The following is a 14,284-nucleotide window of genomic DNA, read 5'->3' as shown; positions in this document are numbered from 1 at the left end:
GAGCGACATTAAAACTTAAAACGAACAGAAATTATTCCGTATATGAAAGGGGCTGTCCCCTCCTCAACACCTCGCTCTTTAAGCTAAAGTTTTTTATTTTTTTAAAAAATAAAGTTGTGAGACAGAGTCAAACTTTAGCGTAAAGAGCGAGGCGTTGAGAAGGGGACATCCCCTTTCATATACGGAATAATTTCTGTTCGCTTTAAGTTTTAATGTCGTTCCTTACTTTCAGTTAAAAAACTAGTTTTTCTCTTTAATTTATGAACGTTTTTTAATTAATGGAGCTTTGATTTTGGCTCACTGTACATAAGTAATTAAAATGAAATTTGCATATTAATTTTAATTTTTTTTTTTGGTTAAATGGCTTTCTGGAAATTTTGTTCTGACGTAACTTACGTAACGAGCTTCTATATTCGTATTTTTTACGTATATTAGTGAGTTCGCCCCCTCCCCTAGTCCATACCTCACTCTTTACGCTAAAGTTCGAATTTTGCTCAAATCACAAACCCCTGAATCACAAAAGCCGGTTAACTGGAATAGAAAGCCGGTTAATTGGATTAGTGTAAAGAGCGAGGTATCGATTAAGGGGCGAACCCCTCGTATACACAATAATTTCTGTCCGTTTTAAGTTTTAGTGTTGCTCCTTACTTTCAGTTGAAAAAACTTGTTTTTTTTTAAATTTAGTTTCTGATCTTTTTTTTAAATAATGCTGGGAAATCCGGCGCCTCCTTCATAGAAATGTCCCTTCTCCCAAGGAAACATTCTCCATAGAAAGATCCTCCCCCGCAACCCCCTCCTCCGACCCCCCCCCCCTCCCCACTAGAAAAAAAAATCCCTCCTAAAATCGTCTGTATATTTTCCATTTACCAATACTATATGTAAACAATGGGCAAAGTTCATAACGTGCAGTCCTTCCCCCGGGAACTATGGGGCATTAAGTTATCCTCAAAGACATATTTATTAGATTTTCGACTATGCTGAACAAGATGGTTATCTCAAAATTTTGATTGTGTGACTTCGGGAGAAAAATGAGCGTGGGAGGGGGCCAAGTTGCTCTCCAATTTTTGGTCACTTAAAAAGGGTTCTAAGACTTTTAATTTCTGTTCGAATGAACCCTCTCACGACGTTCTAGTACTACTGGATCGATACGATCACCCCTGGAAAAAGAAACAAACAAATAAACATACATCAGTGATCTTTCTTCTGGCAAAAATATAAAATTTAGAATTTTCGCAAGTAGGAGCTTGAAACCTGTGCAGTTGGGTTCTTTAGCCCTTGGATCTGATAGTATAATCTCTAGTAAAGCCCCGTAACTTTTAAGCGGTAGTTTTTCCCTTGTTCAGAAAATATGGCAAGTTTTCTCAGGTGCGTAACTTTTGATGGGTAATATGAAACTTGATGAAACTTATATATTTAAAATCAGAATAAAAATCTGATTCTTTTGATGTACCTATTGGTATTAAAACTTTTTTTGTAGAATTTTGGTTACTATTGAGCCGGGTCGCTCCTTACTTACAGTTCGCTACCACGAACTGTTTGATCATATGCTCCTTCTGTAATTTGCCTGCATCAGAGACACTAAAACGATACAACCATCACTAAGGCAAATATTATGTATGTATGCTCTTGAAATGTGCTAAAAAATATGACGTCCTTCACTAGATTTTTTTTCCAAAATTTAAGCTCTTAACGAGTTTTCTCAAACTCGTGACCTATATAGATCATATTTTAAAGGCCAGAAAATCCCAGGGGGCCAATTTGCCAAAAAAATACATGGTGCTGTTTTCGAGAAAAAATACATACATAAATACATACACAATTATTGCTCGTTTAAAGAGATAAGATATCTGTATCATAGACATACTTAGCCAATGTGAGACCATTATGGAACACAGTGGTTTATAGCAGTGAAAGTAATTATTAGTTAGTCAGATGTGCACTGCGCTATAAAGTATTGTATTTCTTTTTGAAGTCGGATGAAAAAAAAAGTAAATCGTAGTATATTTGGGTTCTACGTTTTCAAAGCAGGAATATAAACAATTGTTGAGCATCACTGCTTTGTAGTGCCTGTAGTGCCGTAGTTGCCTCATTTTCGCTTGATGTAATGCGTTTGCTTCTTGCCTAAAAAAAGTAAGATAGAAACCAATTCTTTTTATGTGTTTATATATTCAGGTTTTTACCTTAATTTTGATAAATGCGAGTACCTTTGCTTCGGCTCCTCCCTCTCTCTTCCATTTTTGTTCTTCTTCGTAAGAATGGGAAGGCTCTCCCCTTGAAGGGCTTGATCCTTGTTATTGTTTTGTCTTTTTGTTTTTTTATTATTATTTTTCTTCTTTGTTTCTGATTTACCGATCAATTTTATTGCAGACAAAATGCAAGATTGTCTAAACTACTATTACCCCAAAGAAAGGTGAAAAGAAACACCCGCAGGGGGAAGCTGGATCCAATTAATTATTTAACTAATAAGTAACTAATAGTGAATAAAGAAGTAAAAAAGAGAATATTTCTCACAGAGTCATTCTTGGATGAAAAAAAAGCTTATTATAGCAGGATTTAAAATGAATAATGTACCTACGGATGAAGTTCTGTCAGTCTTATCTCTGCGATTAGGTAACACTGTATAATAGTTTGCACACAAATTTCCAGAGACGAATTTGCTTCATAATACAAGAACGGAAAAATTATCTTAGAGGGTGATAAAGATTCTTGGCAAACGTGTTGCTATTGGTTGAAGGGCTTACCAGTGATATATGACTTTGCCTCTTCGACTGGGGTAATTGACCATGGCTTGTTCAACTTTGATATTTCACTCTGCCTATTTGATTGTGACTTACCTGTTTGACTCCGACTATTTGACTGTGATTGGAACATTGTCTATGACAATGTTCATAGACATTTGAAAGCATAAAAGTATAACTGTAGTGTTTGGAATTGTTACTTTAATGACTGTAATTGTTCCATGTTTGACTGTGATATTTAACTCTGTCTGTGGTGTTTGACTATTTAGCTGATTACTTAAAAGTTGTTGGTATTAGAGGGAAATATAACCATAAAGCTCTGTTTTTTATTTTTTTGTTCATTTTTTATAGGATTTTTTTTTTTTTTTTTTTTTTTTTTTTTTGTTTTTGTCATTTAATTCTATATTTTTCCGGGTTCTACCCACTTTTGAAAAAGAAAGATCTTTCTTCAATTCGTATTGTTTTCGTTTCTGTATATTTTTGCTGTTTCTTCCACCTTGGTATAATAGAAAAAAAATTACATAAATTTGGAAACAATGGTGTTTTTGGAAAGTTGCTGTAGCAAGCAAAAGACTGTCAGATATTAACGTAAGTCAATTGCCACCTTTTAATTCTTCTCACTCTCTGCTTTTTTCGAAAATTATTTGTTTCTCTCTTTTTTTGTAGTCCACCGTTTTACATTGTTGTATTAGTGGGTTATAAACATATTGTTGTTAATAAAAAGGGTTACTTCGACTTTTTGATCGCCAAAATTGGTACCTTTCCTTAATTTATCATTCTTGTGTGTATAAGCTATTGAAAAATCATCCTTTTATCATAGTACTAAGCCTTTGATTCGTAGGATTCTAAAATGTAAGAAGTCTTACATTCTGGGGGGTCAGACCCAGGTTTGCTGGACAAAACCCAGCTTCTCTAGGTACAAGACCGTACAGAATTGGTACATGTTTTGAATAAATGAAATATTTTATTTCCCATCAACCCACAAAGTGAAAAACATGGAGCACAAAGAGAGAAAAAAAAATTACTCTACACAAAACTACACAACACTGACTACAAACAATTCAAGAAAGAATACCCGCTATTGGGTTTTCCATCTTCTTACTACACAGGTTAGAGGCCAGGTCTTCAATGCTAAAAATAGGGTTGACAAGCAAATATATGTTCATAAAGAGACGATTTGGAGACCAACTGAAAAGTTGAAGAAGGAACTTAGCAAATATGAAAAATAGTTTTCTTATCTCTTTCTAATCCGTGGCTGTCAGGAGAGCCCAAAATGATGCTAGGATGAGTACATGAGGCAAATCCACGGAATTATAAAGCTTAGGCAATACCATTTTTGTAATATTGACCTGTGACAGAACAAGCGATGCATGTGCCCCGCGTAATTTCTTCTCTGTATGTGGGCCATAATCAGCTAGCGGGTTGCAGTTGACTCCTGATGTAGGGTGGATGCCTAACAAGAAGGCAGTTGGATTTTTAAGGTGTTTTGGTGACTCGGGGTAATCCCTTAACCCTTCAGGCTTTACCTGTCTATACAGACAGAATAGTCTACCCATGTCCTGTGCCAATCAGAATGATTTGTCTTTGCTAGCCTGTATGAAGCTATAGAAGTTTCGTCCAGAGGGGAGGGCTTACCCGACACTCGTGTGCTCAAAAAGTACGGAGGCTCGGTGAGCTTCAGAAGCCCTTTGCACCTTACAACAATGATGACTCTCTCTCCCAGTTGGAAACCATGGCAAACAAATTGAAAAGACAAATTATGAGTACTGATGAGGATAGCCATTATTTGAGGGGAGGGGAGGAGGATATCGGAATATTCTTTCGTTGGAAAAGTACAACTAGTCATAACTTTCTAACTTTGTCAAGATATGAGGAGTGGCGTTGAAACAATCTCCCTCGATACAAAGGTATGTGATTCAACAGTCGTAACGACCCTAAGAGTATAGACAGGACAGTCGAGTCGTATCCTTCACCAAATCAAAGTGATTTGCTTGCTAGCCTAAATAAAGCTATAAAATTTCAGTCCGGAGGCGAGGGCTTACTGGACACTCATATAGCTAAACAGCACGGAGGTAGGGTGGATTTCAAAATCCCTATGCACCTTCCAATAATTATGACTCCCCCATGATACAGTCATTGATTGCGGTCTCTCTTTTTTCTTTCCGCCCCCAGTATTTTGCTCACAGTAGTCCCACTAGCAAACCATGACAAAAAAAAAAAAAAAAAAAAAAAAAAATGGAAAAACGGATTATGAGTACTGGTGAGGACAGTCATTATTTGAGGGGAGGAGAAGAGGATACCGGAATTTTTTTTTTCGGTGGAAAAGTACAAGTAGTCATAACGTTCTAACTTTGTCAAGAAAAGAGGGGTGTGCATTAAAACAACCTCCCTCGATGTAAAAGTATGGAACTCGTTGCAAGGAAAAATCAAAGTTTTACAACCCTAACTGGCACAATGCTGTGGTATGACGGATTTAGTCAACTGATAGATTGCTGTGTGGCATGATGAATTTAGTTCGGTTAACGAAAAAACAAAGTATTTATTTTTTTTTCAGGGAAAGATAAGGAGCTCCACAGTGTAAAATCTTCCAAAGCGTGTGAAAATCACCCTCTAACCCCCTTCTGTTAGATACAATTTATGCACTACGTATCTTTCTTGATGCTTTATCTTTAGTTCTTCTCTTTTTCTTTTTTTTTTTGATTTTATCTTTGGTTTTTATGCGCTTGTATTTTCAAGATCGTTTGGCTGAACGCGAACATCGCCGACGACGTAAAGACCGTGAGGAAAAAAGGCGAGAGCGTCGAATTCAAATTGAAGAAGAAGCGAAACTGGGTCGCTACCCTAAACTTAACGTCAAGCTTGACTCTTCTCTTCATTTCCCATACTGCTCACGGGATGAATTTCAACCTGGGTAAGAAATTTTGTCTGTGCCTTCTAGCCTAGGGCAACCCTCCAAATGGGCCAATAACCTTTTGTCCCTGATAAGCTTGAAACTTATAGCTGTAAGTTCGGTTAAGTCTAACTTAAACCAAAATATAAATGTTGCCTGTGCCGGCTGTGCCTGTATTTTTGTTTTAGTTTTCGGTTTTGTTATCACTGTCATTATGAAAAATGGGTCACTTTTTCTTTTTTTTTCTTTACATTCATCTTTTTTTCAGAATTTCAATTCCAGCTTCTTCTTTTTTATTTTTATCTGGTATTTTTTTAAAATAGTATTTTTGGGGGGCTCGTCATATTTTCATTGCCTCAGCATACTTTCGTATCTTCATAAAAGTTAAAATAAAGGAAAAGGTGAATTTGTAGACCCAAAAAATGTGCTGAGATGAAGATTAAGAACATTTAGAATTAAGATAATTCTTTTGACTCTAAATAAATGTAGTTTGACTTGAAAATTAAAGAAGATGTTTGGTTAGTGTTTCGCCTTTATTTTTCAAAAATTTCGTAACTTTCTTGATAGCTTTTACGTTTAACGCTAAAATACATAATTTTGGTATAAGCCTTGAATTGGGGCTGTTGAGGGGTATACTTTACTCCTAACCTCCTTAATATGTAAAGATATAGCCCGAATTATGCATTTCCCATGCATTGCCACTCTTGTTTAAATCCGTCTACCCATACATTGAATCAAAGTTGACGAAATCAAGAGACTGAAAACATATTGGAAACATATAATTTGGGCTATATATTTGCCAATTAAGGCGAGGGGTAAAGTAGAGTGGAATCTTAGTCGGAATGTGTTGACTACAATTATGCTGTATATTATGAAGTAAAAACTGTTTTCTTAACATGTTTCATTATTAAAAGCCCCAATTCTTGGCTTCCACCATCTCTTTTAACTTATTTTTGAACAGGTGTGAAAAATATTCATTTAATGGGTTTTTAGGGTTCACTTACTGAAGTTACTCACTTTACTTACGGTTCATAACTATCCTAGAAAAGTGGACCTTTTTTCAAAATGGAAAGATAGTCAAAGCAAATTTATGTGTCATATGTTTCTCATGTCAATCAAAGGAGAAAGTGTGATTCTTAAACTTCTTGCCAAGTTCTCGCAGTCACTTACCAATAGTGCATATATTTGAGCCAGTTTTTTGGAGTCGCTTAACAAAAGTGGTTTTGCGTGAGCCAAGCTCGTAGATAACATGCCAATAGTTGTTTTAAATGAACCAAGTTTTTTGGAGTCACTTACTAATAGGTTGTATGAGAGCAAAGTTGTTGGACTCACTTAATAGTATTTTTGCGTGAGCCTAGTTTTGGGGGTCGCTTACTAATAGTGGTTGTATGTGAGCCAAGTTGTTTGAGTGCATTGCCATTAACGTCCACAAAGCACAGTTCCCCTTCTCTAACACCTCTTGGGCATGAATAGCGAACGATCAGTCAATATTAAATATGATCCCTAAGGTGGTAGCAGAGTTAACAGGAGAGCGGGGTGCAGGAGAAATCGCGTTTTAGAAGGTTAGTATCTGAACCGATCATTGAAACAAGAAGGGACGTAATTGATAACAGCAAGGAAAATCAAAGCAGCTAGTTTAGCGGACTGTGGTACACTACATTTAATTTCCGTCAATTCTGACTCGACATCACACGGAAAAGGTTGCAAAATTCTCGATACAGTTGTTGTAATAAAATCAACTACTGATACGAGAGTGGACTTACGTGTACCCATGGCCTTAAGATCGTGAGCTGCAAGAAAATGGATTAAATCAAAAGCCTTTCGGTAGTCTATAAGAAATAAATAGACAAAAGCGTTTCTCAGCTCTAACCGTTTAACTGCTAAGTGGTAAAGTTGCACTGAATAGGCAATTGCATCATAAGAGGCCACCATATTGGTACGAGTCAAGCGACGATGGGTACCCGACTGACTGGTCGTATCTCAAACAGTAAGCTCTGCGAAAAATGTAGTTCAATCCCACTTTCTAGGGGTATAACGAGAGAAAGGTTGAGATGCCTAGGACACATTCTGTGGATCGGGGATGACAGATTGCCAAAAATCGTCTTTTTCGGCCAACCGTCTAGAGCTAAACGAAAAAGCAGGCCGTTTCCGAATGAGGTGGGATGACGTCATAAGGAAAGACTTAAGGGAAATGGGAACTTCTTGGGAGGGTTTAAAGAGGAACACTTAAGAAATTGGGATGGAGGAGGAGCGTGCATAGCATTGTTGGCCCCAGGTGGCTTGGTGCTGCAGTGAGTTTGTAGTAGTAGTAGGAGTAGGTGACGGTGAAACTTTCGACGGTGAAAGAAATTATCAGTAGACTAAAGATTCTGTAAAATTAGGAGAGTTCGTTGGGCTTGATATAGGTCTCAGCTGATTGCAAATTTTAGATCCTTTAATTTTTAGAAATACGCGAACATCGAATTGCTTCCGTGCAATGAGAAATGCTTGTTCACCGAGCCTCTGATTGACTATCAATGTCAAAGGCTTGGCTAGTAAGGCATAGGTGTTTTCAAATTCCTTCATTGAACATAGTTTAGGGTGATTATTCGGTTTCCAATCTTTTACTGCTGCTTCTGCTATAAGATCCTGCTACTTGTTTGGAGGTTTGTGGCTTGCACATCGTCTTATTTCACGTTCAACATAGCTGATTGAAATTAATCGCAATACCTTATTGAACTATTGATCGTGATTTGGACATCAAAATGGATTTTGCAAAGAAGTAAAAAAAAAAAATATGATTGCAAACTCATAGGATTTTGAAACTAAACAAAAATTATGTTAGGTGCTCTGGTGACGATTTGTTTTCAGGGGCACTTAATACCTATTGTCTTTTTGCCTGCTTGAAGCCGCCGATCATTACAAGGCTAGTGGAAAGATGGAAGCGGCGAAGTTTGTCGATCTGTGATGCATAGTAAAATATGAGTTAATTTTAGTGAATTCATTTTTAAGTAGAATCTAAGACCACACTGGCTATTCATGCTGATTGAACAACAAAGAAGAACAAATTAAACAAAAAGAATACGAGATAATTTTCAGGTCGTGAATAAGCCATTCTCTGGTTGAAAATGATCCTTGTTATTGTTCTATCTTTTGGTTTTCTATTATTATTTTTCTTCTTTGTTTTTCATTTACCAGTCGATTTTGTTACTGACAAAATGCAAAATTGCCCCAACAGCTATTACCCCGAAGAAAAGTGAAAACAACACTGTTAGGAGGGGAGCTATATGCACTTTACTATATAACTAATTAGTAACTAATAACGAAAAAAAGGAAATAAAGTAAAAATAAAGAAGAAGATACTTCTCATAAACTCAATCGAAAGAAAAAAAATTTAATAAAAGTATCCGAAATGAAGACTGTAGTTCCGTCAGACATGACTCCGTTATTAGGTAACATTGTAAAATAGTTCGCATATGAATTTCCTAATGCAAGAACGGGAGAATTGTCTTAGAGGGTGATAAAGGTTCTTGGCGAATGTGGTGGTAATGCTTAAAGGACTTAATGACTTCGCCTCTTCAACTATGGTATTTGACTATGGCCTGTTCAACTGTGATATTTCACTCTGCCTATTTGATTGTGACTGAACTGTTTGTCTTTGCCTACTGGACTTGTGATTGCGATATTTGACTATGATCGGTTTAACTGTTAATGTTTGATCTGTATGTTTGACTGTAATTGTGACAGGATTGACTGTGATATTTGACTCTGATCGTGACCTATTTGACAATATAGCTGCGAATCGTGACAAAGGGTATGGGAAACTTAAGAGTGAAAACTGACGATAGTGTTGAAAAAACATCAACGCCATCTGACGTTCGGCGTTTCTTAGTATAAGCTTTAAAATTGTCTTTCTGTCAGTAGCGAGATCAGACACTTATTACTACACTAATTTTACCAACTGCACCAATTAAATTAATTTTTTAATTATTACACTCAAAAAATACAAAGAAACGCCAAGCGCTAGATTGCGTTGACGGTTTTTTTTTTTGTCGGTACCAGTGCCAGTTCCACTCCTATATGTTACCCTTACTCTTTGGACTGTGTACACTTATGTCAGGACTGTCAACCATCCGTTGGGCTAGTAAACAATTTCTTAGACTACACTGCCTTTCTATTAATAAATAAAATGAAAGTATATAAATATATAAGTAACACATAAAGCTATTTAAAGCATTTTATTGACTAAGATAGAGAACAAAATAAACTAAAAAGGCCTAAATATTTCGGCTATGTATTTGAAAGCCTCTATCACCGGAAAAAAAGAAAGAAAATCGTAGAATAATCGACTAAAAGATACAAGAAAGGAACATATCAAGATAATATGAAGCGAGAAAGTAAAATATAGGGGTTATTTCCAAAAAAAGAAAGAAAGTAATTCTTTTTATAATTAGAGTTTTCTTTCTTTTCTTCTGTTGATAATTGTTTCCAGAGATAAACCCAACATACTCGAGCTTTTTTTAGTTTATTTTATTGACTGTCTTAGTTAAACGTTTTATTCATTACTTCTTATATTTCCATACTTTCATTTATTGTGTTGGATTCAATCGAATCTAATCACACTAGCACTAATTATGAATGTTTAATGAGTAATTTTTTAACAAGCCAAAAGTAAGGATTTTTTTTTGTTCTAGAGATGAGCCAGGCCCTTCTCTTGTTCCAGAATGTCAAAGTGAAATAGAGGTATCTTCGGCACAGGAATCTGTTTGGGGTGGGGCTTCCTCAAGCAGTAGCCCTTCTTTTGCTCAGGTACCTCCATTTTGTTCTATTTCAGCGCTCTCGCACAATAAGCCATTGGACTAATAGCTACAGTACATCAAAATGTCCCAAAAAAGGAAATAAAATGAAAAAATTGAAATTTGCAAAGGAATGTACAATGGATAGCCGTACAAGGATCACTGTTAGTGTTAAGAAAAAAGGAGGGGTATTCAACGAAATCTCTTAGGAGATCCAAATTTAAAATTTTTCTTTATTTCTGAAAATAACATATATACAAATTCTCGTTATTTTTGAAAATGCCAGTTTCACTCTATAATTTCATAAATAATTTTGTCCCAAAAGAGATCGAAAGCAATTACTGTTAACTGGCTTCAGCTTTCCATGCTGATTTCTAACACTTCCTAATCTGTGTAATTATGAAAAATTTCGTTTTAATGTTAAGAAAATAAGAGAATTGCCATCCATTAGAGTTATTAAGAAACTGAAAATAAAAGTAACTTTTGAAAAAAAATTGCCCCAAAATCTACTAAAAATAATTTCTATACCTCATTTAAGTTAACGACATTTTTCTTAGCTTGAATTCTTATGTTTCCTTATTTAGTTTCAACATTCTTAAATTGTTTAATCATGAATAGCCTGTTAATGTTAAGGAAGAAAAACCAACGAAGCTATTAGGAAATTCAAAGATAAGTATCATGAGAATAAGATCCCAAAATATGCTAAAAATAATTTTAGTCAACTTTACTATGAAATAGAAAAATAAAAATCTCAAATAAATCTCATCCTAAAATCTTTCTAAGAATAATTTGAGGCATATAAAACAAGCGATTTTGCGATGAGCCTGCAGCTGTAACTCGCATCAAAAGGCCAAAATACATATATCTATTCATGAAGCCAGGATTATGATATGACTCAGACTTTATCTTGGAGAAGTAACTTGTATGACAAAAAGGGAAATTGTCCTTTTTTTCCAACAACTTTCAACTGATATCCAATGTATTTTCAATATAAAATAACCATGTAAAGCATTTTTCTAAAATGTGATTCTGTGGATGGATAGAGATGAATCTCAGCTAGGGAACAGTTGGAAAACTGTTTTAGTTCTTTGATTTATTAAAAGCGTGGAAGAGCAGAATAATAACGTATAAATTGAGAGGGAATATTTAATCTAGACTTGTCCCAGTTAAAGATAGGAACAGGGCCATAATTAGTGATAAGGAAAGAGTTAAAGAGAGATGGGGAGGACCTTTTGAGACTGTGCTAAACCGAGATAGAGTTGCAGGAAAAGAAATAGAGGAAAATGAAAAAAATCGTGATACCTTGGATGTGAAGGAAGATTTGTTTTGTGATGGGTAGAACATTTTGAGAATGTGCTGAACCGTGATAGAGCTACAGGAAAGGATATAGAAAAGAAAGAAAAAGTTTGTGACACCTTGGATGTGAAGGAAGATTTATTTTGCGAGGAAGAACTAGTAATAGTACTAAAAGCACTAAAAAATAATAAGGTCCAGGTGCTGATAGTTTGGTAAATGAGTTTTCAAAATATTGTTTATGAGGTTAGAAAGAAGTTTCTGAAGTTTCTGAATATGATTTTTGAAAAAGGCCAAATACCTAGCGACTTTAGAAAAACTCTAATTAAACCCCTCTATAAGAAAGGTGACAAGAGTGGATGTGGTAATTATAGAGGAATTAGCCCGGTTTCAGTAGGTAGCAAATTACTTAGTATGATGATACTTTTTAGGCTTAGAGATTCTGTTGATAAAATTTTAAGAGGCAAAACTGTGTGATTCTAGGAAGAGTATAGGATGTAAAGATCAAATTTTTACTCTTAAATTAATCACTGAGAAGTGCCTGAGTCATCAAACATGTTTAGTCCTCAGTTTTATGGATTATGAGCAAGCGTTTGATTCAGCTGATAGAAGAGCTTTAGTGAAGATCTTATCCTTATATGTCATACCAGACAAATACATTAAAGTGGCTAGTGCTATGTTCGAGAATAACATTACTGCGGCTAGGGTTGGAAATGAGGCTAGTAGCTGGTTTCGTACTAAATCAGGAGTTAAGCAGGGTTGTGTTCTACGCAAATTTATATGGATCATTTTGAGGGACTTTGTCCTGGTGAAAAGGTGATGTTGGATTCCAAGAAGATCGATCAAATGGGCAGCTTTGCTTACCTAGATTGTATTATTAGTGATGATGCTGGATGTGGTGAAGATATTTAAAAGTAGAATAGTCAAGGCCCAGGTCATTTTTTCACACTTGAAAAAGGCTAAGAAGAATAGGACGATAAGTCCGCTGCGGATTGTTTTGGATACCCGACAGACTGACCGTATCTCAAACAGTAAGCTGTACGGAAGTTTAGTTCATCCCCTTTTTCTAGGCTTATAATGAAAGAACAATTGAGATGGCTAGGGCACGTTCTGCGGATGAAGGATGACATATTGCCAAAGATTTCTCTTGTCGGCCAACCCTATAAGACCAAATGAAAAGTAGGTCGTCCCTGGTTGCGGTGGGAGGATGTCGTCAGGGAAGATTTAAGGGAAATGGGAATTTCCTGCGAGGTTGTAAAGGGGGAGGCTTTGAATATATTGGGATGGAGGAGGAGCATGTGCAGCTGTGTTGGCGTTAGACGGCTTGGTGCTGCAGTGAGATGTTAGTAGTAGTAATTTGCAACATTGCTCTTTTCATGTGTTTGAAAGTAACTTGTTTATTTTATATTCAATTTGTTTTTAATTTAATTGGCCTGATTCTCACTGATAAAATGCTGTGTTAGATCTATCTCACCTCCCTGTTTTTACCCGGTATCTTCTTGTGTTTATTATGATCAGTATCTTCTGCTCATCAACCACGATATTTTTATCTAGTTTGATCAGTGTGTTTGTTTTACTAATTGAACCCCCTATTATTTCCATAGACTCTTCGGGAAGGAAAACTCAAGCCTTCACCTTCTTGGCCTGTAGTTAAGCGGAGTGTGGCAACACCTCAACCACGATCAAAGGCATGGGAGTCTGAGGATGAGGAACCGTCTGGTGTTGGAATTGAGTATCAACCACCGGAAGCTATGTCTTTATCAGCAGCATTAAGCGCTGCATTGGACAAAGCTGTTCAAGAAGGCTCAAAAGGTACTTTTTTCTTTTCTTTAGCCTATAAAGTTTTAAAGGCCATTTTAATGGGATGTGAATCTTACAGGAGCATGTGTGTCTGTTGAATCGAATTCTTGTTGATTTGCATGTGGAAACTAACGAAACAATCGAACCAGATCGATTTGAAGCCCGCTGTTGTTTTATGCGAATATTCGCATGTGAGCTTTAAATATTTGTTGAAATTTTTGAAAATCTTGTGGCATACTCGTAGTTTGAATGTGATGTACCTGTATTTTTTATTTGACATATGATAAAACCGTAACAAAAAAAGCAGATGAAATGCTACTATTCGCACAAACGTATTTTTTTTTTTGAATATAAAGTAACAAAAATTAAGTATTTATTTTTACGAACGACTACTTTGAAATAAAATGGAAAATACAACAAACCATTTAATAAGTATGGCAAGAGTGCCCCCCCCTCCTATATTAGAAAGCTCAAAATTAATCCACCCATTTTTGTCTCATTTCATTTGATTATAAAATATTTCAGTCGTAGATATGAAAAGATTATCCCATTATGCTAAAGTAGAAGAAACTGAATCGAATGCCTCCTAAGTTTACTGGGGTTATTAAATATGGAAACGAAAAGATTTAAGTTGTAGCACATAATATAAAGGTTAAAAAAATCTTATCACTAAAAGAAATTAGGTTTTTACTGGCTGAAATTTTTTACATAGGAACCAATCAGCTGTTGAGAAGATTTGGCTGGGTTGTCGGCTTCTCTTTCAGATTGGATTATAGAAATGACTCGCA

General features: G+C 35.8%; 1 protein-coding gene across 2 annotated transcripts in view; it reads left to right on the top strand.

The window, feature by feature from the left end:
- Positions 1 to 14,284, top strand: part of LOC148954324 (E3 ubiquitin-protein ligase RNF10) — a 205,488-nt gene that overhangs the window by 184,761 nt on the left and 6,443 nt on the right. For both annotated transcript variants that reach the window (XM_089086248.1, XM_089086249.1), the window contains 3 exons: positions 5,475 to 5,649; positions 10,302 to 10,416; positions 13,301 to 13,508. In XM_089086248.1, coding sequence (XP_088942374.1) covers positions 5,475 to 5,649; positions 10,302 to 10,416; positions 13,301 to 13,508 — 498 coding nt within the window. The remainder of the gene's footprint in view (positions 1 to 5,474; positions 5,650 to 10,301; positions 10,417 to 13,300; positions 13,509 to 14,284) is intronic.

This window comes from Artemia sp. Qi Xiang Cuo, chromosome 3, assembly GCF_049724085.1.
Source record: "Artemia sp. Qi Xiang Cuo chromosome 3, ASM4972408v1, whole genome shotgun sequence".
Taxonomy (NCBI): Eukaryota; Metazoa; Arthropoda; class Branchiopoda; order Anostraca; family Artemiidae; genus Artemia; species Artemia sp. Qi Xiang Cuo.
This window is presented reverse-complemented; position numbering and strand designations above follow the sequence as displayed.